This window comes from Juglans microcarpa x Juglans regia, chromosome 2D (genome assembly GCF_004785595.1).
Source record: "Juglans microcarpa x Juglans regia isolate MS1-56 chromosome 2D, Jm3101_v1.0, whole genome shotgun sequence".
Taxonomy (NCBI): Eukaryota; Viridiplantae; Streptophyta; class Magnoliopsida; order Fagales; family Juglandaceae; genus Juglans; species Juglans microcarpa x Juglans regia.
This window is the reverse complement of record NC_054596.1, coordinates 9,972,225-9,993,412: the sequence shown is the minus strand read 5'-3', so window position 1 is coordinate 9,993,412 and position 21,188 is coordinate 9,972,225. Positions and strand designations below refer to the sequence as shown.

The window sequence follows — 21,188 nt, the reverse complement described above, 5'->3', positions numbered from 1 at the left end:
ACAAGATACTCAAGTTTCAATAGCAAAGTTAGAAACATGTATAATAAATCATGTTAACAGGGAGGGCAATTCTATTGCCCATAATCTAGCTAAGGCTACTTTACATGTTTCTGATTACTTAGTAGACATGGAGGAAACTCCATTGTTTTATCAGATGTTGTAACACTTTTGTCATCAATGAAGGAAGTTGTTTTAAAAAAAAAAAAAAACAAGTATAGATACAATTAGGACTGATTTGAATGTTGAATTGAAATAAGATAAAAGTTAAATAAAATATTATTAAAATATTATTTTTTAATATTATCTTTATTTTAAATTTTGAAAAAAAAATAAATTATTTATTATATTTGATTTAAAATTTTAAAAATATTATAATAATTAGATAAAATAAAATGATTTTAATATCTAAACCAGACATTAAAGGGATGAAATAAGTGATTGTACTGTACATTCACTTGAAGAGGATGAGACAGGATAGGTTTAGACATGATGTAAATTTTAGTATATATACACTAAAATATATTAACCTGATTTAATAGGATAATTTAAATTATAAAATAAATCTAACGTTAATCTATAAATTTAATTTTATAAGAAGATAAATGATATTTATAGTAGTGAAGTACGTAAGTACTGTACAATTATTTTTAAAAAAAATATTAAATACGAGATCTATATATAAAAATAATAATCTTTTAATAATAAATTATATTTTTTTAATTATTGTACAAAAATTACGCACTTCCCAACTGAACGTAGTATTAGTCAATGAAAAATTTTATTCATAAGCCTTACACACCACACACCATTCTTTTTGTTATTTTTTTATTTTTTTTCTCTTACCAAATATATAATATATAGATGATAAGTAGAAAAATTTAATTATTTTAAGAAGAATAAAATTAAAAAGAAAAATAAAAAAAAAATGGTATGCGGTCTGCGTGACTTGTGAATAACAAATCTCATTAGTCAATTGGTATCCGATTGAAAGGAAAATGGTATCTGATTTCAACCAAGCCAGCTAGTTAAAATTGTCGAAAAAGATGGAGCACTAATCTTAAACATGAAGTCACTCTTTTCTGTCTATAGAAGCATCGATGGCTAGGTAGGTATTAGGTAGATTGATGCAAAAATTATATTCATTATTCTCATACTATACATTAGGTACAATTTTTTTTTCTCTTTTCAAATATATAATATATAAATAATAAGTAAAAAAATTAATTAATTTAGAAAGAATAAGACTAAAAAAAATTAAAATAAATATTGTGTGTGATATACGAGACAATTAGCAGAAAAACTAAAAAAAATATATATCAGGTAGATTGTTCATACGTCAAAGAGTGGTGCGTCCGAGATGGATCCCCACAAGGTAAGTGTTTATTTTTTATTGTTAATTTTTTATACTCTTAAATATTTGTTTAAAAAAATTATAATATTATTACAAAATGTTTTTTTAATTACTAAATTAAAAAATAATAATTATCGAACCCAACTCTGGTCACGTTGATATGGCGGTCCATACGGTATTCTGAGAAGTCTATGGGTTTGGCCAGCGAGAATATTTAAGAAGTGTAAATAATACACGTGAATAATAGTAATAGAGTAATAATAAAATATTAAATAATAATAAAAAATACTGAATAGTTAAAAAAGTATGCGTAAGATAATAAAAAAATAATAAATAGCCTATGGTACGTTGTGAAATGATAACCACAAAAAGATTCTCAGAAAATCCATTAAGCCAGTACTATTGCTGCACTCTGGATAGAAGTTAAGAGGCAAAGGCAGCCGTCTCGGCATACTCACTTCTGTTTTTGCGCAAGATGAAGAGGGCAGAGCTTGTGTTCATCCCTGTCCCTGGAATGGGTCACCTCGTATCCACAGTCGAGTTTGCTAAACGTTTACTTGATCGAGAAGGCCGTTTCTCGATCACGGTTCTCGTCATTAACGCACCGTTTGGACCCACCAACCATGGGCTCGTACAGTCGATTGCTGCCTCCGACACCCGTGTAAGATTTATTGATCTTCCTCCAATAGATCCTCCCCGAAAGAGCTTTTCTTTAGGTCTGTTGAGAAATTCATCACCGATTTCTTAGAGAAATACAGAAGTCATGTCAAAGAAGCTATCATCAACCATGTGTTATCCGCTTCGCTTCCACTTGCCGGCCTGGTGGTCGATATGTTCTGCTCCTCCATGATTGATGTGGCTCACGAGCTTGGTGTCCCGTCTTATGTCTTCGTTACTGGTAATGCTGCCTGTTTTGGCTTCATTCTCTACCTTCCAACCCGGCATGACCAGGTCGGTATTGAGTTTAGGGAAACAGATCCCGAGTCAGTCATTCCGAGTTATGTCAACCCTGTACCTCCTGGTGCTTTGCCTTCATTTGCGCTCAACAAGGAAGGTGGGCACATCTCCATGGTAAATCATGGTAGAAAGTACAAAGAGGCCGATGGTATTATTATCAACACGTTTTCTGAGCTGGAATCTCATGCGGTAAGCTCCTTTTCTAACGGAATTATACCTCCGATTTACACAGTGGGACCGATTATTGACCTCGAGGCTAAGACGCCTTCAGGAGATAAAGAGGCCAAGCATGAGGAGATAATGAAGTGGCTTGATGATCAACCTCCATCATCAGTGGTTTTCTTATGCTTTGGAAGCTGGGGAAGCTTTGGAGAACCCCAATTGAAAGAGACTGCCCTTGGGCTCGAGCGAAGCGGCCACCGGTTTCTGTGGTCAGTACGTTTGACATCTCAAGATGATAACTTAGCCAAACCTACTGATGCCCAGAATCTCGAGCAAATCTTGCCACCAGGATTCCTGGAAAGAACAAGAGGCATTGGAATGATATGTGGGTGGGCTCCACAAGTGGAGGTCCTTGCCCACAAAGCTATCGGAGGGTTTGTGTCCCATTGTGGGTGGAACTCGATCTTGGAGAGCCTGTGGCATGGTGTACCTATTGCTACTTGGCCACTTTATGCGGAACAGCAAACCAATGCATTCCAGATGGTGAGGGATCTGGGGTTAGCAGTGGAGTTGAAAATTGATTACAGGCTTGGTAGTAGCATGCTTGTGATGGCCGACGAGATAGATAAGGCGGTGAGATGTTTGATGGAAGCTGATAGCGAGGTGAGAAAGAGGGTCAAAGAGATGAGTGAAAAAAGCAGAGAGGCTGTAATTGAAGGTGGATCTTCATATGCATCACTTGGTCGGCTGATTGAGGCTATAATGGCAAACAATACAGTTCTGCGAGGAAGTGAGTGAATTGCTGCATGTTAAGGAGTTTCAATGTTTGAAAGTTCTATAGTGCTGTATCCATTCGTCGAACATATATATAGTGATGTTAAACCTAGTGCTTCAAATTAAGCGTCATAATTGTGTAACGCATCGCCTTCGTAGTATCATTGGTTTGCTTGAATTTCTTTATCTTCGCAAGTTGGACAAATGACAATGCATATTGCACCTATACTCTTCTGCTGACGTTGGCTTCCGAAACTAGTAAAACAGAACTCTGAGAAGTTGTTCTTTTCCTCGACCAAATAAGAAGTGCAAAGTAAACTAAAGAAGGAAGAGGCTGAGAGGGAATAGAGTTAAAAAAAGAGATGACAAAAGAAAAGAGCCAATCGGCAGTCTTTAGGCAGCAGGGGAACAAAATTGTTGGAAGACATTGCCATGAGCCTATGGTGTTAGGGCATGTGTACACCTGCCTTAGAGGATAACACCTCACAAGCCACGTCCACTGCATCCGCTGCATGCCCTCAACAGAATGCCACCTCCATTTCATCTGCTGATCATTCTCAACAGCATGCCATAACCGACTCTGCTCCATATGGAATATTATAGATCTTTCTAGAATGATTATCTTGTAAATGATACATTTCTGCTATAAATATGAGTGCTAGACGAGGAGTACTTTTATTCAAATATAATCTCTCTTTGATGCATTCTTACAAACACCTGTGCTACACTTATTTTCCTACTGGTTTCAACATATGGAAAGGTTATCGAATTGACATCAACCTAGTCAGTTAAGTGAAATTGTCGAAAAGGTACAAAACTAATTTAAACGCACTCTTTCGTGTCGATAGAAGCAATGATAACTAGGCAAGAGCATCCAAATTCATCTTTAAAAGTTAGCCAATATCACATTTTTTTTTACATTTATCTATTCTATTTAAATTCAATTTCTATATTGGATTAACTATTTACTCTTTATATAATAATAAAATATTATTAATTTAATAATTTTTATATTTAATTTATTTGTATCAGATTTTATAATTCTACCAATTTAATATTAATAATAATTATATTCTAATTAAATTAAATTAATATTTATTACATTTATTAAATATTAAATTAACATTAAATATTAATTAAATATTAAATTAATATTAAATATTAATATTAATAATAATTATATTATAATTAACTTATCATTATAATTAACTTAATAATTAATATTCTAATTAATATTAACTAATTAATTTATTTTTATTACATTTTATATTTAATAATAATAAATCGAACCAAGTTTCTTAATTACAATAAAATACCTATATATTTTGTGAGAAGAGTAAGAATTGAATATTTTAATGTTTGGCTAATCTACTGTTCACATACAAATTTAGAAAATCACTATAATAAAAGTCTAAAATTTTATAGAAATGCCCAATCCAATGTGGTGGTTTTTTGACACATAATCATATTGACTAAAATTTAACTATTATTAGACTTTGATCAAGCTAATAAAGATGCTCTAAAGTAAATGATCTGTTCATACTTCCTAGTTAAAAAAAAAGTCCTTTTTTTGGGTAAAGTTTCACATGTTCGCAAACCATAATGTCCTCATCGGGGCACTCCCTGTAATTAAAATTCAGATTATTAAATTCAAAAATATAAATACAATATGCATACATTTTTTTTTTTTGAATAAACAATATGCATACATTAAGAGGAAGAGAATGTCTGCCAAGAAAAAAATTATAAACCGGAATCGAGTTTATTAACAAAAAGAAGAAAAAAAATACAAATAGAATAATCATCTTGAAATATTTCCATCTATCGGATAGTTGGAGGGCTTCCAATAGGCTGTGTGATCTTTCTTCTGCTTTTTCTTGAAATGTTTGGCCGTAGCTTTTAGCACCTTAGTCCATGCCTGTATACGTATAAAATTTAGTACTGGATGTGTGAACTCCAAGTGAAAGACTCGGCAGACTTGAAATTTAAGGAAACTGCTAATTGATGAGCCAGAGCAAGTGAACATAATAGTTTTTGCCTTTTTGTTTTTGTTTTTTTCTTTTAGAAAAATGTGAACATGAAGAATGTTGTAGCAGATGTTGCAAAACATTGGTTTCTCCTTGTCTGATTGACCTAGAGTTGCACATTCTTCCCTAATAATTTCAACATTTTCATTGAACACATCTGGGAGTTTCAGGGGTTGTATCGCCGCAAGTCAGACTGTTTGGAGGAGCTCTCCCTCGAAGAAGAGACTTTTCACTATCAATTTCAATACAATATTATAATTACTCATTACAATTCCCAAATTTTCCATCCATTTTCATTACTTCTAGATCTACAGTGTAACAAGCAGTATCAAGAGACAATGTTCCTCCCCTGTTTCCATGGCTGATGGCATGAGATTGGAAGATCTTCAATAAGGATTCCAATCCTTCAAGAAGACAACATAGGCACACATTAAGCAATCTGAGTTTCAGTTTTCTTCAATTGGAGTGATGTTATAGGCAATGAGGAAACAAATGGAGGGCATGATGCAGCAGTTTTCCTCCATTGCACCAGATCTGTACAAAAACAACAAACAGCAGTCAGGTGGGTCCAACAGTCATGAAGAGGCTAAGCAACATGACACAAGGGGGCAGATGGTTCCCCACACGGGAAGATACTTCCCAGAGCTATGTGACTCGATTTCCCCACCTTTCATGGTGAAACCCCCATGGTTGGCTAGATAAGGTGAATCAGTTCTTTACTGTCCTACCACAACAGCATTTGAGACTTGTTTCTTTCCATATGGAGGGCTAGGCCCTAGTGTGGTTTCAAGATTTAGACGAATTTCGTCAAATTTCTGATTGGGAAGGATTTGTGAGGGCATTGTTGATTAGGTTTGGGCCTAGTAGTTATGATGATCCCATGGAATAGTTGACTGGGCTAAGACAAAGGGGAACGGTAGAAGAATACAAGGCTCACTTTGAAGCCCTTTCCAATAGACTTAGAGGCTTATTAGAACAACACAAATTGAGTTGTTTCTTAAGTGGCCTAAGAGATGAAATACGGTTACCCGTGCATATGTTCAACCCAAACAACCTCACCTTAGCTTACAACCTTTCCAAAATACAAGAAGAACATGTGTCCTTCCACAAGAAACTCACAACCCGAAACCCCACCCTTCATTACCATGAGCTAGCCTCACTTAAAATAAACCCAAACCCTCAAAACCATGACAGAAAAAATGCTGGATGGGTTCTAGTACCTATGCAAAAAATCAATGGGAATCAAATGAGAGATAAAAGGGAGAAAGGCTTATGTTACCACTGTGATTCCAAGTGGAGATCAAGGCTTCGCTGCCAAAGCCCAAAATTATAGTTAATTGAGGAAGTAGTTGATAATCTAGAGGTTAATGAAGAAGCGCCAGATGCAAAGACTGACCAAGAAGGGAGTCTAGGGCTGGACAAGCTGGAAAGTGCCCTGAAATATCCTTACACGCCATAACAGGGTCACTCAACCCTAAAACAATCCATGTCAAAGGAAGAATTGGCAATGTTGGGGTCACCTTCTTAATTGATTCGGGAAGCAAGCATAATTTTCTGGACCCAACATTACTTGCTAAGGTTCAGCTACCAGTAACAATGGAAGAAATGGTGAAAGTTAAAATGGCTAATAGGGACCAAGTGGACAATGAAGGAAAAGTGGTAGGGGTCAATGTCACCATTCACCATTCAGGGACAAAATTTTAACATGGATCTGTACTTACTATTTTTGGCAGGTTATGATATGGTCTTAGGGGTGCAATGGCTCCAAGAGTTAGGTTCCATCCTATGGAATTTCAGGGAGTTGACAATGCAATCTTCCCTAAACAATATGGGCGCTAAGTTGAAGGGGCTGAAGGTTAACTCATGGATTGAGGAAGGGCATGTAAACAACTCTAGTCATAGTGAGAACAAGGGGATTGTACTGCAGTTAATTGAAAAGGTCCCTACAACCCAAACATCAACCATACCCGAGCCCATATAGCAACTACTTAACCAGTACCCAGACATTTTCTCTTCCCCAAATGGCCTTCCCCTAACCAAACTCATGACCACTCAATCAACTTACAACCTGACACTAAACCCATCTTAGTACGCCCTTATAGATATCCTTATTTTCATATGGTTGAGATTGAGAAAATAGTGAAGGAGTTACTAGACTTGGGGGTCATTCGCCCTTGTCAAAGTCTCTATTCTTCACCCATCTTATTGGTGAGAAAAGCGGACGGGACATGGAGGTTATGTGTGGATTACAGGGCATTGAACATCGTCATTATCAAGGATAAATATCTTATACCCGTTGTGGAGGAGTTGATGGATGAACTTCATGGGGCCAAAATTTTTTCTAAACTTGACTTGAGGTCGGGGTTACCACCAGATTCGAGTAAGGGCAGAAGATGTACCCAAGACGTCTTTCTGGACATATGAAAGGCACTTCGATTTCCTAGTTATGCCATTTGTCTTGACCAATGCACCCTTGACGCTCCAAAGTCTTATGAACTAGGTTTTTAAACCTCATCTTAGACGTTTCATCTTGGAATTTTTTTTTTTTTTTTTTTTTTACTTTCTGATCTATAGTAGGGATGCCGAGACCCATTTGACACACCTAAGGGTGACTTTTGACATGTTGAGGCAAAACCAGCTTTTTGCCAAGATGAGTACGTGTTGCTTTGGCTGTGGAGAAATTGCTTATTTGGGTCATTTAATATCTGGCCAAGGAATTAGTGCTGACCCAGAAAAGTTGAAGGCCATGTTGGAATGACCTATGCCGAAGACCATCAAGGCCTTGAGAGGGTTTTTAGGTCTCATTGAGTACTGTAGAAGGTTTGTGAAGGGTTATGGAGCTATTGCTGCCAAGTTGACTGGCCTATTAAAAAAGTATGGTTTTGAGTGGGATGAAGGGCCCAAGCTGCCTTTGAGAGGCTAAAAGTTGCTATGACATAACCCCCTATTTTAACTCTACCCAACTTTCAATTACCTTTCATTATAGAATGTGATGCCTCCAGGGAGGCTATCAGGGTTGTTTTATAGCAGGAAGGCAAGCTCCTTGCATTTTTCAGTCAAGTATTAAAAGGGAGGGCACTAAGTACGTCAACTTATGAAAAAGAACTACTGGCACTGGTTTTCACAGTGCAAAAGCGGTGCCAATCCTTTGTGGTCAAAACAAACCTCAAAAGCCTTAAGTTCCTACTAGACCAAAGGGTGGGAACTCCTATACAGCAAAAATGGGTATCCAAACTTATGGTCTATGATTTTATTGTGGAATATAAGAAAGGAAATGAGAACTTAGTGGCAGATGCCCTATCACGATAGAACACTGGTGTTGAAACTACTCTAACTATGATTTCTGTCCCTAGTTGGGATTGGGTGAGCGAAATCAAGTCTATCTATGACAAGGATGAGGTGATATAAGGCCTATTGCAGAAACATGTTAAGGGGGGCTACCCCTGCACTATTCAGTAAAAAATTTCATTTTATTGTACAAAAACAGAATGTATGTCCTTGCTAGTCCTATAATGATCACCAAACTCCTGCAATTGGTGCATAGCAGCCCCATGGGGGGGTGGGGAGGGCACTTGGGCTTTGACAAGACCAGCCATAGACTAAAAATGGATTTTTATTGGCCGGCATAGAAAAATTATTTGAGGGCATTTTTTAGAGAGTGTGAAGTATGCCAAACAATCGAAATTGATAATACACTTCCTAGTGGGCTACAACAGCCACTGCCTATACCTTCAAGACCATGGTTTGAGATAACCATGGATTTCGTGCAAGGATTACCCACTTTAGGGGGGTTCAATGCTCTATGGGTAGTAATGGAAAGATTCACTAAATATGCCCACTTTGTATCCATCTCACACCCCTATAGTGCCAAAGTAATAGTCCAACAGTTTCTAAAGCACATTTTCAAGCTCCATAGCTTGCCTAATTCCATCATATCAGACCGGGATCTCACATTCACTAGCAAGTTTTGGAAGGAATTGTTTGCTCTACAAGGGGTCCAACTAGCCTTCAGCACTACCTACTACCCTCAAATGGATGGTCAAACAGAAACTGTAAACAAATGGGTTGAAAATTATCTTAGGAGTTATGCCATTGATAATCCTAAGGTATGATCTAACTAGATTGCTCTCGCAGAGTGGTGTTAATTTTAATCAACATGCCACAACCAAAATAACACCTTTTGAGGCCCTCTACGGCTATAAACCTCCTAGATTAATGAACTAAAGCCTAGGAACAACCAACGTAGAAGAAGTGGGGCTTACCTTGCAGGAGCGTGACAAGTTGTGGTACCAACTGAAACAGAACATGGTTAGTCCTCAACAGAGGATGAAAAAATATGCAAACTCGAAGAGAAAGGAGCAGTAATACCAAGTTGAGGATTGTGTCTATTTGAGACTCTAGCCATATCGGCAAATCACAGTCCAGTAGAGGCAAAGTCTCAAACATCCTCCTAGATGCTACGGGCCCTTCTAAGTAGAATAGGAAATCAAGGAAGTAGCCCACCAGATCCGCCTCACACCAACAACCCAGATTAACAATGTATTTCACGTGTCATAGTTGAAAAAGAAATTAGGACAAAATGTTAGTCTCTTACCAATGCTACCACCAGTAGATTCAAGGGAGAATAGTAGATTCAAGGGGGTTTTCAAGCCAAAATCGGAAGAAAATTTAACAAGGAAGATGAAAAAAGTGAAAAATTAACTTGTGGTGGAGTTATTGGTTCACCGGCAGGGGCAATCGGCGGAAGAGGCCTCGTGGGAACCGTACCACTAGCTGTGCAAAGCCTTCTCTCACCTTGTGGGCAAGGTTTTTTAAAGAAGGGGGCTCTGTTACATATCTACTACCCATCGGTAGAGGAGAAGAAGATAAAGGAGTCTTGGAGGTTCTACTGGTTTGTGCGTATGGAGGAACATAAGAGAGAATATCCTAGAAGCTAAGTGTTGGAGTTGGGCCAGATGTGCTTGGGAAAAAAGGTCATGCTAGGCTTACGTTCGTGGAGTCACCAATGGGCCTCTTCTCATTACTATAGTATTTCTACTTCATTTACAATATGGTTCATAGGCCCATTGTAAGGGTAGTTAAGTTATTTAATGTTTTCAATATATCCCTGTAAGCATACGGTTATAGGGCATCTAGAAAGTTCTTGTATTGTCAGACTGTTTGGAGGAGCTCTCCCGCGAAGAATAGACTTTTCACTATCAATTTTAATATAATATTACAATTACTCATTTTTTTGTTATTTTTTATTTATTTTTTTTTTGTCAAATGTGTAATATATAGATGATAAGTAGAATAATTTAATTATTTTAAGAAGAATAAAATAAAAATAAAAATATATTATGTGGTATGCGTGACTTATGAATAGCAAATCTCATTAGTCAATTGGTATCAGATTGAAAGGAAAACGCTATCTGATCATTTCAACCAAGCCAGCTAGATAAAATTGTCTATAGAAGCATCGATGACTAGGTAGGTATTAGGTAGATTGATGCAAAAATTATATTTATTATTCTTATATTACATATTATATATAATTTTTTTTATTTTTTTCTTTTATTATAGTATATAAATGACGAGTAGAAGAAATTAATTAGTTTATAAAGAATAAAATTAAAATAATAAAATAAATTAAAATAAATGTTATGTGAGATATAAGAGACCATAAAAAAAAACTAAAAAAAAATGTATCATGTAGATTGTTCATACGTCAAAGAGTGGTGCGTCCGAGATGGATCCCCATAAGGTAAGTGTTAATTTTTTATTGTTAATTTTTTATACTCTTAAATATTTGTTTAAAAAAATTTTAATATTATTAAAAAATACTTTTTTAATTACGAAATTACAAAAAAATAATTATCGAACCCAACTCTCGGTCACGTTGATATGGCGGTCCATACAGTACTCTGAGAAGTCTATTGGGTTTGGCCGACAATATTTGAGAATTGTGGAAAATGTTAACGAACAGTTAAAAAAAATATCTGAAAGATAATAATAAAGTAATAAATAGTCCATGGTACGTTGCACAAAGAGATTCTCAGAAAATCCATAAAGCCACTATTAATGCTGCACAATAGACGATAGAGGCAAAGACAGGCGTCTCGTCATAGACTAGTTACTTCTGTTTTAATTTGTGCAAGATGAAGAGAGCAGAGCTTGTGTTCATCCCTGCCCCTGGAATGGGTCACCTCGTATCCTCACTCCAGTTTGCAAAACGTTTACTTGATCGAGAAGACCGTTTTTCGATCACGGTTCTCGTCATTAACGCAGAGTTTGGACCCACCAACCATGGGCTCGTACAGTCGATTGCTGCCTCCGACACCCGTGTAAGATTTATTCATCTTCCTCAGATAGATCCTCCCCCGAAAGAGCTTTTCTTTAGGTCTGTTGAGAATTTTATCACCGTTTTCATAGATAAATACAGAAGTCATGTCAAAGAAGCTATCATCAACCATGTGTTATCCGCTTCGGTTCCACTTGCCGGCATGGTGGTCGATTTGTTCTGCTCCTCCATGATTGATGTGGCTCACGAGCTTCGTGTCCCGTCTTATGTCTTCTTCACTGCTAGTGCTGCCATTTTTGGCTTCATTCTCTACCTTCCAACCCGGCATGACCAGGTCCGCATTGAGTTTAGGGAAACAGATCCCGAGTCAGTCATTCCGAGTTATGTCAACCCTGTTCCTCCTGGTGCTTTGCCTTCATTTGCGCTCAACAAGGAAGGTGGGTACATCTCCATGGTAAATCATGGTAGAAAGTACAAAGAGGCCGATGGTATTATTATCAACACGTTTTCTGAGCTGGAATCTCATGCGGTAAGCTCCTTTTTTAACGGAATTATACCTCCGATTTACACAGTGGGACCGATTATTGACCTCGAGGCTAAGACGCCTTCAGGAGATAAAGAGGCCAAGCATGAGGAGATAATGAAGTGGCTTGATGATCAACCTCCATCATCAGTGGTTTTCTTATGCTTTGGAAGCTTCGGAAGCTTTGGAGAACCCCAATTGAAAGAGACTGCCCTTGGGCTCGAGCGGAGCGGCCACCGGTTTCTGTGGTCAGTACGTTTGACATCTCAAGATGATAACTTAGCCAAACCTACTGATGCCCAGAATCTCGAGCAAATCTTGCCACCAGGATTCCTGGAAAGAACAAGAGGCATTGGAATGATATGTGGGTGGGCTCCGCAAGTGGAGGTCCTTGCCCACAAAGCTATCGGAGGGTTTGTGTCCCATTGTGGGTGGAACTCGATCTTGGAGAGCCTGTGGCATGGTGTACCTATTGCTACTTGGCCACTTTATGCGGAACAGCAAACCAATGCATTCCAGATGGTGAGGGATCTGGGGTTAGCAGTGGAGTTGAAAATTGATTACAGGCTTGGTAGTAGCATGCTTGTGATGGCCGACGAGATAGAGAAGGCGGTGAGATGTTTGATGGAAGCTGATAGCGAGGTGAGAAAGAGGGTCAAAGAGATGAGTGAAAAAAGCAGAGAGGCTGTAATTGAAGGTGGATCTTCATATGCATCACTTGGTCGGCTGATTGAGGCTATAATGGCAAACAATACAGTTCTGCGAGGAAGTGAGTGAATTGCTGCATGTTAAGGAGTTTCAATGTTTGAAAGTTCTATAGTGCTTCAAAATTGTGATGTTAAACCTAGTGCTTCAAAATAAGTGTCATAATTGTGTAACGCATCGCCTTCGTGGTATCATTGGTTTGCTTGAATTTCTTTATCTTCGCAAGTTGGACAAATGACACTGCATATTCCACCTATACCCTTCGCAAGTTTCACATGTTGGCAAACGATAATGTCCTCATCGCGGCACTCCCAGTAATTAAAATGCAGATTATTAAATTCAAAAATATAAATACAATATGCATACATTAAGAGGAAGAGAATATCTGCCAAAAAAAAAAAAAATTATAAACCGAAATCGAGTTTATTAACAAAAAGAAGAAAAAAATACAAATAGAATAATCATCTTGAAATATTTCCATCTATCAAATAGTTGGAGGGCTTCCAATAGGCCGTGTGATCTTTCTTCTGCTTTTTCTTGAAATGTTTGGCCGTAGCTTTTAGCACCTTAGTCCATGCCTGTATACGTATAAAATTTAGTACTGGATGTGTGAACTCCAAGTGAAAGACTCGGCAGACTAGAAATTTAAGGAAACTGCTAATTGATGAGCCAGAGCACGTGAACATAATAGTTTTTGCCTTTTTGTTTTTTTCTTTTAGAAAAATGTGAAGATGAAGAATGTTGTAGCACATATTGCAAACATTGGTTTCTCCTTGTCGGATTGACCTAGAGTTGCACATTCTTCCCTGATAATTTCAACATTTTCATTGAACACATCTGGGAGTTTCAGGGGTTGTATTGCCGCGAGTCAAATGGTTACCCCAAAAATCTGAATCTTAAACTTACCCCAAAAATCTGAAATTTTCCAGCGATAAGTTTTCAAATACATTACTTTTCCTCAATTTTTATATCAAAATTGTAATCTTTTGAGCTGACAAAACTAAAAGAAAGGAAAAAATATAAGAAAGAAAGATGAATCAAGAACCGAGAAAGGAGTAGAAATACCTTCGTGGTGGCTGGATAACATGTGCTCTTTATGGGAGTTGGAGAGAACTCAGATGCCTTCATTTTCTTCTTATGCTTCATTTTCAAAAGATTAAGATTGATGTTGAAGGCAGTGGTGCTGATCTTCTTCTTGATGTTGGAAGTGACTTTCTTGAGCTTGTTTTTGTTGCCCAAATCCATATCCAACTCCATCCCGAATGAGAGATTCCTTGGTGTTATGAAACCCAAATCAAAGTCCAAGTCCATGGGACTGAAAGCCCGAGGGACCAAAGGGGACCATATTGAGCTCTGCGTGTAGTCAAAATCGAAGGCCGAGTTGTCGGGGAATTTGCAGAGAAGCTCTTTTGACATCAATGGCTCCAAGTACTCCACTTTGGTAGTGGCCTCAACAAGCCTCTCCTTTTCTTCTTTTTCCTCATCTGCGCTGGACATAGTTCTCACTGATCTTCTTGTGAATTTTGTACACGTTACTGTGATTGCTTTGTATGGGTATTTTGATTTCTCTTTTGGATGATGGAAAGTTAATTCCTTTTGTGGATTTGGGAATGTTTTTAAGCAGCGAAGGGAAGACAGAGGAGAGAACAAGACACGGAAAGTTACCGTTTACATCGAAGAGTTAACGATGATGTGCCGGATTTGCCCCTAGTTTTTAAAACGTTTTGTCTCTTTAGCTGGAAAGCAAAATCCCCACACACAATGATTTATGGTTTAGTAATGGTGTGGGTGAAATAAATGGTTAGTGCAACTTGTATAAAATGGGGCAACAGAGAGAAAAAGTTACCGTTGGAAATTTGGTTGGTCTAAATAGCCCGTGCAGATAGTTAATGAAAGAAAGACGGTCGGTTCAAGTTTCGATATAGATTGTCCGAGAATTGACTGACCCCTGCAAGCGCTAGCCCCATTCCTTTTCAACAGTCAAATTTGCAGAATAAGGCCCTTGTCCATCAAAATGAATTCAGATCCCTGCAATTTAGGCAATCCGGTCAGGAGTGGAAGAGGGAAGTTGGGGGTGGCAGATGATCAGGGTAGTTCTAGGATCTCAAAGACTGAGTAAGAAGAAGCAATCATTGTCAGAACCACCACAACTACGCAACAAATCGTGGCTCCTAAGGACAGGTAGAAATTGAGAAATGGAAAGAAGACGGTCGTTGCTGTCAAAGCTTGACATAATTGAATGGAAGATATTGAGAAAGGAAAATGTGGAAAAGCGGAGGTGTTGTTTGGCCATTTGGTTGATACAAGTGGTGCGAACCAAAAGCTCTGATGCCATGGAAGAATATATGACTCAAATGTTTTTCCACACATTTCCCATCGATTTGTATCGTATAATAGATTACAATAGGTGATCTGAGTTACAACTAATCAGAAAGATAGAAAAGATTACTACAATTATTTGAATCTGTATAGTTATGAATAAATTGTATTTTGCAGCTGCACGTGTACTTGAGAAGAATCAATATCTGATGTCTGGTTTAGAGTGTACACGGTCACCTCCTTGAACCATCGAACCTAGCTGTCCTTTCCCTTCGTTGAGCTTGCTAGTAGATAAAGATTTGACAATCAAACTAAAGTTGAAAGATAGCCAGTAACATATGACTGATAAGAATTGTGGGAAATTATTAGTGTTGTGTTTAGAAGATTACGTTTATCTATGCAGATACTAATAGTGTGAGCGTTCATCTGAATTTCTAGATTGAGTGATGTGTTAACGTTTGAAGTTATTTTCCTCAACTCTCTTATCAGAGCCGATAACATATCATATCATTAGTATATAGATTAGAGCAGGTTGTCCATCTGTTGATCTTGCATTGAAGAGATTGCTTTCAGAGAGAGAAGATGATTTTCCAGCAGTAGTCTCAAAGATGATAAAGATGGGGTTGACTGGTGACAAATATAATTTGTGTTTGACTAAATTTTCTAGCATAGGAAAATCTATGTCCTTGCATTAAGGCTTCATTCAAGTATGTGCTTTTGCAAGCAAACTCAGTTTATTAAATCAGGATGGAAAGATTCATAGACCATCTAAAGGCATCCAACGGCCAATTACATCACCAATTAAACTGTCAGCTATTTCAGGTGGTGGCTTGTCAAACCACTGGAGAGGTTCTTCGAACCCGCTGCCAAAAATTGCGAGCAAGTTTGCAGGCTCATTGGCATGGATTGGTACTTGGCGGATCATTACACCTCGAAACTTTGCCAAGAAATGAGAACATTCTTCAATAAGCGACTGAACTGATGATGGAAATGGTATAGACTCACCGGCAAGCAGCCGAATTACAATGGAATAGTCTCCAGCAATTTCAATGTAATCCACACCTTGCCTTAGAGCAATATCAAGGCCTAGATTCAAGGCTACCAGTTCTGTCATTTCAACATTCTCACAGTCCTTGATAGGTGCTGCACAAGCTGCCTTAAATATGGCATTTTGATCTCGAAGAACACAACCGGCCCCTGCATTGCCATTGGCTGCTCCTGTTGTGTAGCCAGAAAAGTTCAGTCTCCATGAATCTTCATATGGTGTAACCCAGGAAATGCTGTGAACTAGCACACCGTATTCAGTATCGACAGTAGGTTGGGCGGGGCCTAGAGTCAAGTTCGTATCCATAGCCGAGGCTCTCAGCAAGATTGATGACTTGTGGCTCATTTGAAAGGTTAAAGATAATTTATAGCGCCGCTAAGACAAATTGTCTCATTGTCATTCTATTAACCTAATCCATTTGTCAATTGAAGAAACTTGAATCCCTAGGTTATATATGGCAAGGGACCGTTGACAACGGTAAGAAAACGGGCAAATACAAATTTAAATCAAAGCATTAGAAGCCAAATTAACAGCTATGAAACTTAATCACCTACTTAAATTTGATAAACCTTAATTGTGGTTTCTTACTTTGGCAGATGTCATGGTAGATTCATTAGCTAAGGAAGGATTTTCTGACATTTAAGGCTATATGCTAGTGTTCTGTTCTATATCTTTGGTTTCTTAAGTATATAATTTCTTTCTAGGTTTTATTGCTCTTTATGTGGTTTGAAAGTCATGTCACAACATGGTGAAAATTTTAGAAGGAAAAAATAATATATAAGCATTAAATGATACCTTAATATAGTTGTAGCTTTTATAGTCAGTTATTGAAGACTTGTGTTACAGCTAAGATTTCCTAAACTTCATTTAGTTGCTAAATGAATTTATAGCCTTCTGGGTTCGTGCCTTAGGAGTAATCAATTTTATTCCTTTGGTACGGTGTTGGGAAACTTTTATGCCAAAGGAAGATGGAAGATTGATGGCTACTAATATGTTAACAGGGATTAAAGAGGCTCAACACTAAGAAAGACCTAACCCCTGTACATTGTGGAACATAGAAATCAGAAACATTATTGATTCTCGATTTACTTGCTACACGATACAAGAATTCAAAATAATTAACAAGTTGAGTGGTTTCCTGCACCCTCATATGTTTGGTTTCCATGGAATTTCACTTCTCTATTAACATATCATCATCACAAGAAGACTCAATGGCCACCACTATCTGTTGCATCTTTTGGTATTTGAAGTCCACTAGAAACAACCCATATGTGCTAATTTTACTGTAACCATTGGGGGTGAATTACCTGTACATATCCTTTGAAGATACACTCATATTAATGATGGTGTGGATCCTTGATTCATAACCATAGACTGTGTGAAGACTCGTTTTAGAGGAAGTGCTGCTGGATACTGTCTTACAAGATCTGAATTTTTAGACAGGGTGCTGAATGAAGCATTTGACGATGTGTTCAGCTCAGGTTAATTCCTTTTTGTATGAACAAATGTATAAGGATCAAAAGAGGTCAAATTTGGTTTTCTGTAAATCTGAGGGCTTCCCATTTGAGTGTAGTGGTTGACATAAAGAATGACGAGGCAGGGATGATGGAAATAAAAAAACTCATAAATCGGGTGAAAAACTTGCAAAATTCTTAACAAAAAAGTAAACAAAAGTGCAGCCATCTCTCTCCCCTTTCATTTTGCTCCTCTGCCAAGCAAGAATAAGTTCTAAACAAGATTCAAGGAGAAAGGACATTCACTTATACACCTCTCCAGAGAGACAATTCCTATCATACCTTTATCCACTCTGCATATTTAATCTTGCAAATATTCTGCAATCTGATAGTATAAAGCAGTGAAAAAGAATCATCTCTACTTTTCCTATGTTGCCAAGTACACTTTGTTGGCCAGCCGATTTCTGTTAGCATTACCTTTCCTATATCATGAATTGCCGAGTGGCTGAATAGAGGGTGAAGTTCCAGGTGTTCTGGCTTGGATCAGAATGGCTTATCATGCAATGGATTCAAGAATAACTAGCGTGAGATTGAGCATTTTTGTGTTGTGCATCTCCATTTCTGCCACGACCCTCATAACTCTATGTGGTAAGCGCTTTCATCTAGTAGAGTGCCAAACCACCGAGTTTGAAAATGTTTTCTAAGTTTATGATTTGTTATTTTTGCAGAGGCAAGAAGGAATGCACAATCAATGATATTCCAAGACCCCAAACTCCTTAAAGCCCTAAGCCCCGGTTTGATGAGGAAGCTACAAGTACACAGCCACATGGACCTTGATGCTCCATCGGATTTCTCAGATGCTGAACTATATGCCATAGGCTCTCCTTTCTCTCTACCACCTCTTGAATCATTAGCACCAGTCCCCATGCCTGATAATACTCCTCCATTCTGTGTAAATGCACCCCTCACCCCACAACAACCTTCTTCAGCCATACCATCTCCCATAAGATATGCACCACCACCCCCTCCACCACCCTCAAAACCCAATATTCCCATTCCAAGCCCACCCTCTAACACACCTAGCCCACCCACGTATTCCCCAGTCCCTAATCCACCAGAAAATGAGCCTAGCCCACCTGGTTGCTCCCCTAATCCACCAGAAAATGGGCCTAGCCCACCAAAGCTTCTTCCAAGCCCACCAATATACCTACCTCCTCTAGTTTTCCCACCACCATCAGTACCACCCCCTCCCCATAAGAAGTCACAGCTTCCTGTCTGGTGTGTGGCAAAGCCATCAGTGCCAGATCCCATAATCCAAGAAGCCATGGACTATGCCTGCGGGTCTGGCGCAGACTGCAAGTCAATCCAACCCAAGGGGTCATGCTACCAACCTGACACTATGTTGGCCCATGCTTCATATGCTTTCAACAGCTACTGGCAAAAAACAAAGATTGGTGGAGGCACTTGTGATTTTGGAGGGACTGCCATGCTTGTCAGAGTGGATCCAAGTAAGTCCAAACGATCATATTATTGAATAAAGAATCGAAACTGTGGTTTTCTTTTTATTTAGATTACCACCCACAGAAACAAGGAAACGAAGTCAATATCGTAGGGAACATACACCACACCGACATGCAATTTTGGATGGATTACCTGTGTGGTACAAGATAAGTTTGTTTTGTGCTGCATCTAGGCTAGATGGATACACAAGTCTAACTTGGCAGCTTCTTATTTCAAATCTAATCCAATATTTCTCTGTCTAAGCAACTTAATTGAGGCTATGATATGGTCTATCATACTTCTGTAAATTCCCACCACGTCCCCTTTCTTTATCGTGTAGAGTGCAATCTACACAATAAGTTGACACCACATGGAATATGCTACTAGATATGCTTAGAAAGAACATGGCTCTATTTGGAAAGAGTACTTGCTCTCTTCTGGAATTCCTTTTTGGTTTCTCAGCTGCATTAAAATTAGAATTATACCATTAATTACCAATGTCTCCTTGTTCTTGTCCAGCAGAGTAAGTGACAGACAAGTTGTTTTTCACTTGACCCTACGGATGATTTTCATTATACATGTCTTTTCTGAGGGTGTCGTTTTATGTAATTTTCAAACTAACGATTCATTGTATGGTACAATGTGGCAGGTTTTGAGGACTGCCAATTCATCTACAATTGATAGCGGACGAGTGGGGACAAGACTTGATTTTGGAGACTAATAGAAAAATCTTTGTTCCTATCTTTCGAAAGATACATAGTGTGCAACTAGGCTATTTCAATTGATTAGATGCGTTCCATGTTTAAGATTAGGACTTTGGTAATTGAGCTGTTGCAGTATTACTATCTCCTTATTCTCCCCCTTATTAAGTGGACTACACCCTTTCCATATCTCTTTTGAGATCTTTGCACACCAAAGTAAACACTCAAAATTCTACCTTGAATAATATGCCTTTAGTTCTGTATTTGAGCATTTTTACTATTGCAATGTACAGCTTTTATTGGGAAAACTAAAATAATTGCTGATACGGAGACATTTATCACAAAGTAAAATGCCAAAACTCCATAGCCGAAGAGAGCTTAAAATCTATGAATAATCCTACATCAATATGCTTTTTAGTTCCACAGAACTTCCAGTAGGTTAATTAGTTTCGGTTGGATTTGAGGCCAGGAAAATTTTCGAGGGTCTTAAAATATAAAATTTTAAAAAAACAGGGGTATATTTATATGAATATGAATAAATCTTCACAATTTCCTAACACTCCACACTCCACATTTTTTTTTAATTTTTTTTTCTTTTATCAAATATTTATTATTTGAATAATAAATAGAAAATTTGAAATAATTTAAAAAGAATAAACTCAAAAAAAATTAAAAAAAATATTAAAAAATTTAAAAATTTAAAAAAATGTTGAGTGTGGAGTGTGATGGAGGTCGTGTAGCAAAACTCTAAATTAAGAATTTTTTTAAATGTTTAAAGATATTTAAAAAATAATTAAAAAAATACAATTTTTATTAGGAATATGCTCAATAGTACATATTGGACGGCCTAATAGCCATATCCATATATATATATATATATGGTATACATGTATACATCCATATATTATATATAGAAAAATTATGTACACCACATTATCATTTTATTTTATTAAATAATCGTTTATATATATATATACACACACGAAGACAAGCATATGCATATAAATGGAAGATGTTATTTATATGCAAGAAAAGGTAAGTCATCCATCCCAATTCCCACGGCATAATATACGGGACAAGTTCCAGATTTGGACACATCAATGGCATCAGTCTATTTTTTTGGCCAGTGGACTAGTGGAGTGCAGGTCGGTCATGTCGTGTAGTTTTGTACTTCAACGCGGAAAACTGGCGTCCAATGCATGTGGGGCTGTACATGGTTCGAATACTTCAAGTCTACTTCATTAGAGCAATTTACTTTAGAGTAATATCTGATAAATACGTAAATATTATGTAAACTTTGTGAAAAAAAAAAAGTGAAATCTATTATTAAAAGAATATATATATTTTTTAATCATACATGTCTCGTATTTATTTTTTTTAAAAAAAAAAA

The 21,188-nt window shown here is 37.4% G+C and overlaps 3 protein-coding genes and 1 pseudogene across 3 annotated transcripts; 3 read left to right on the top strand and 1 right to left on the bottom strand.

Moving 5' to 3' along the window:
- The first annotated feature begins 1,712 nt into the window (after nt 1–1,712).
- Nucleotides 1,713–9,666, top strand: LOC121250565 (annotated as a pseudogene).
- Nucleotides 9,667–11,382: 1,716 nt separating this feature from the next.
- LOC121250564 (anthocyanidin 3-O-glucosyltransferase 2-like) lies at nt 11,383–12,885 on the top strand. The gene has a single exon (XM_041149704.1). It carries the CDS (start codon nt 11,409–11,411, stop codon nt 12,849–12,851), a length of 1,443 nt encoding a protein of 480 aa, XP_041005638.1. The 5' UTR covers nt 11,383–11,408; the 3' UTR covers nt 12,852–12,885.
- A 232-nt stretch (nt 12,886–13,117) lies between these two features.
- Nucleotides 13,118–14,460, bottom strand: LOC121250563. The gene is made up of 2 exons (XM_041149703.1): nt 13,845–14,460; nt 13,118–13,357 (listed from the first exon to the last, which is right to left on the bottom strand). Exons 1-2 carry the CDS (start codon nt 14,274–14,276, stop codon nt 13,241–13,243), a joined length of 549 nt encoding a protein of 182 aa, XP_041005637.1. The 5' UTR covers nt 14,277–14,460; the 3' UTR covers nt 13,118–13,240.
- A 3,544-nt stretch (nt 14,461–18,004) lies between these two features.
- LOC121250562 (pistil-specific extensin-like protein) lies at nt 18,005–20,033 on the top strand. The gene is made up of 3 exons (XM_041149702.1): nt 18,005–18,245; nt 18,326–19,105; nt 19,747–20,033. The coding sequence occupies exons 1-3, from the start codon at nt 18,146–18,148 to the stop codon at nt 19,776–19,778; spliced, it is 912 nt and encodes a 303-aa protein (XP_041005636.1). The 5' UTR covers nt 18,005–18,145; the 3' UTR covers nt 19,779–20,033.
- The last annotated feature ends 1,155 nt before the right edge of the window (nt 20,034–21,188 follow it).

Bases quoted from the DNA above. Each gene is read 5' to 3' on its own strand.
- LOC121250564 (XM_041149704.1), top strand. From the start codon at position 11,409: ATGAAGAGAGCAGAGCTTGTGTTCATCCCTGCCCCTGGAATGGGTCAC.
- LOC121250563 (XM_041149703.1), bottom strand. From the start codon at position 14,276: ATGTCCAGCGCAGATGAGGAAAAAGAAGAAAAGGAGAGGCTTGTTGAG. The intron at 13,358-13,844 runs GTATTTCTACTC...ATACGTATACAG, and splicing joins GTTATCCAGCCACCACGAAG to GCATGGACTAAGGTGCTAAA.
- LOC121250562 (XM_041149702.1), top strand. From the start codon at position 18,146: ATGGCTTATCATGCAATGGATTCAAGAATAACTAGCGTGAGATTGAGC. The intron at 18,246-18,325 runs GTAAGCGCTTTC...TTATTTTTGCAG, and splicing joins GACCCTCATAACTCTATGTG to AGGCAAGAAGGAATGCACAA. The intron at 19,106-19,746 runs GTAAGTCCAAAC...ACAATGTGGCAG, and splicing joins GCTTGTCAGAGTGGATCCAA to GTTTTGAGGACTGCCAATTC.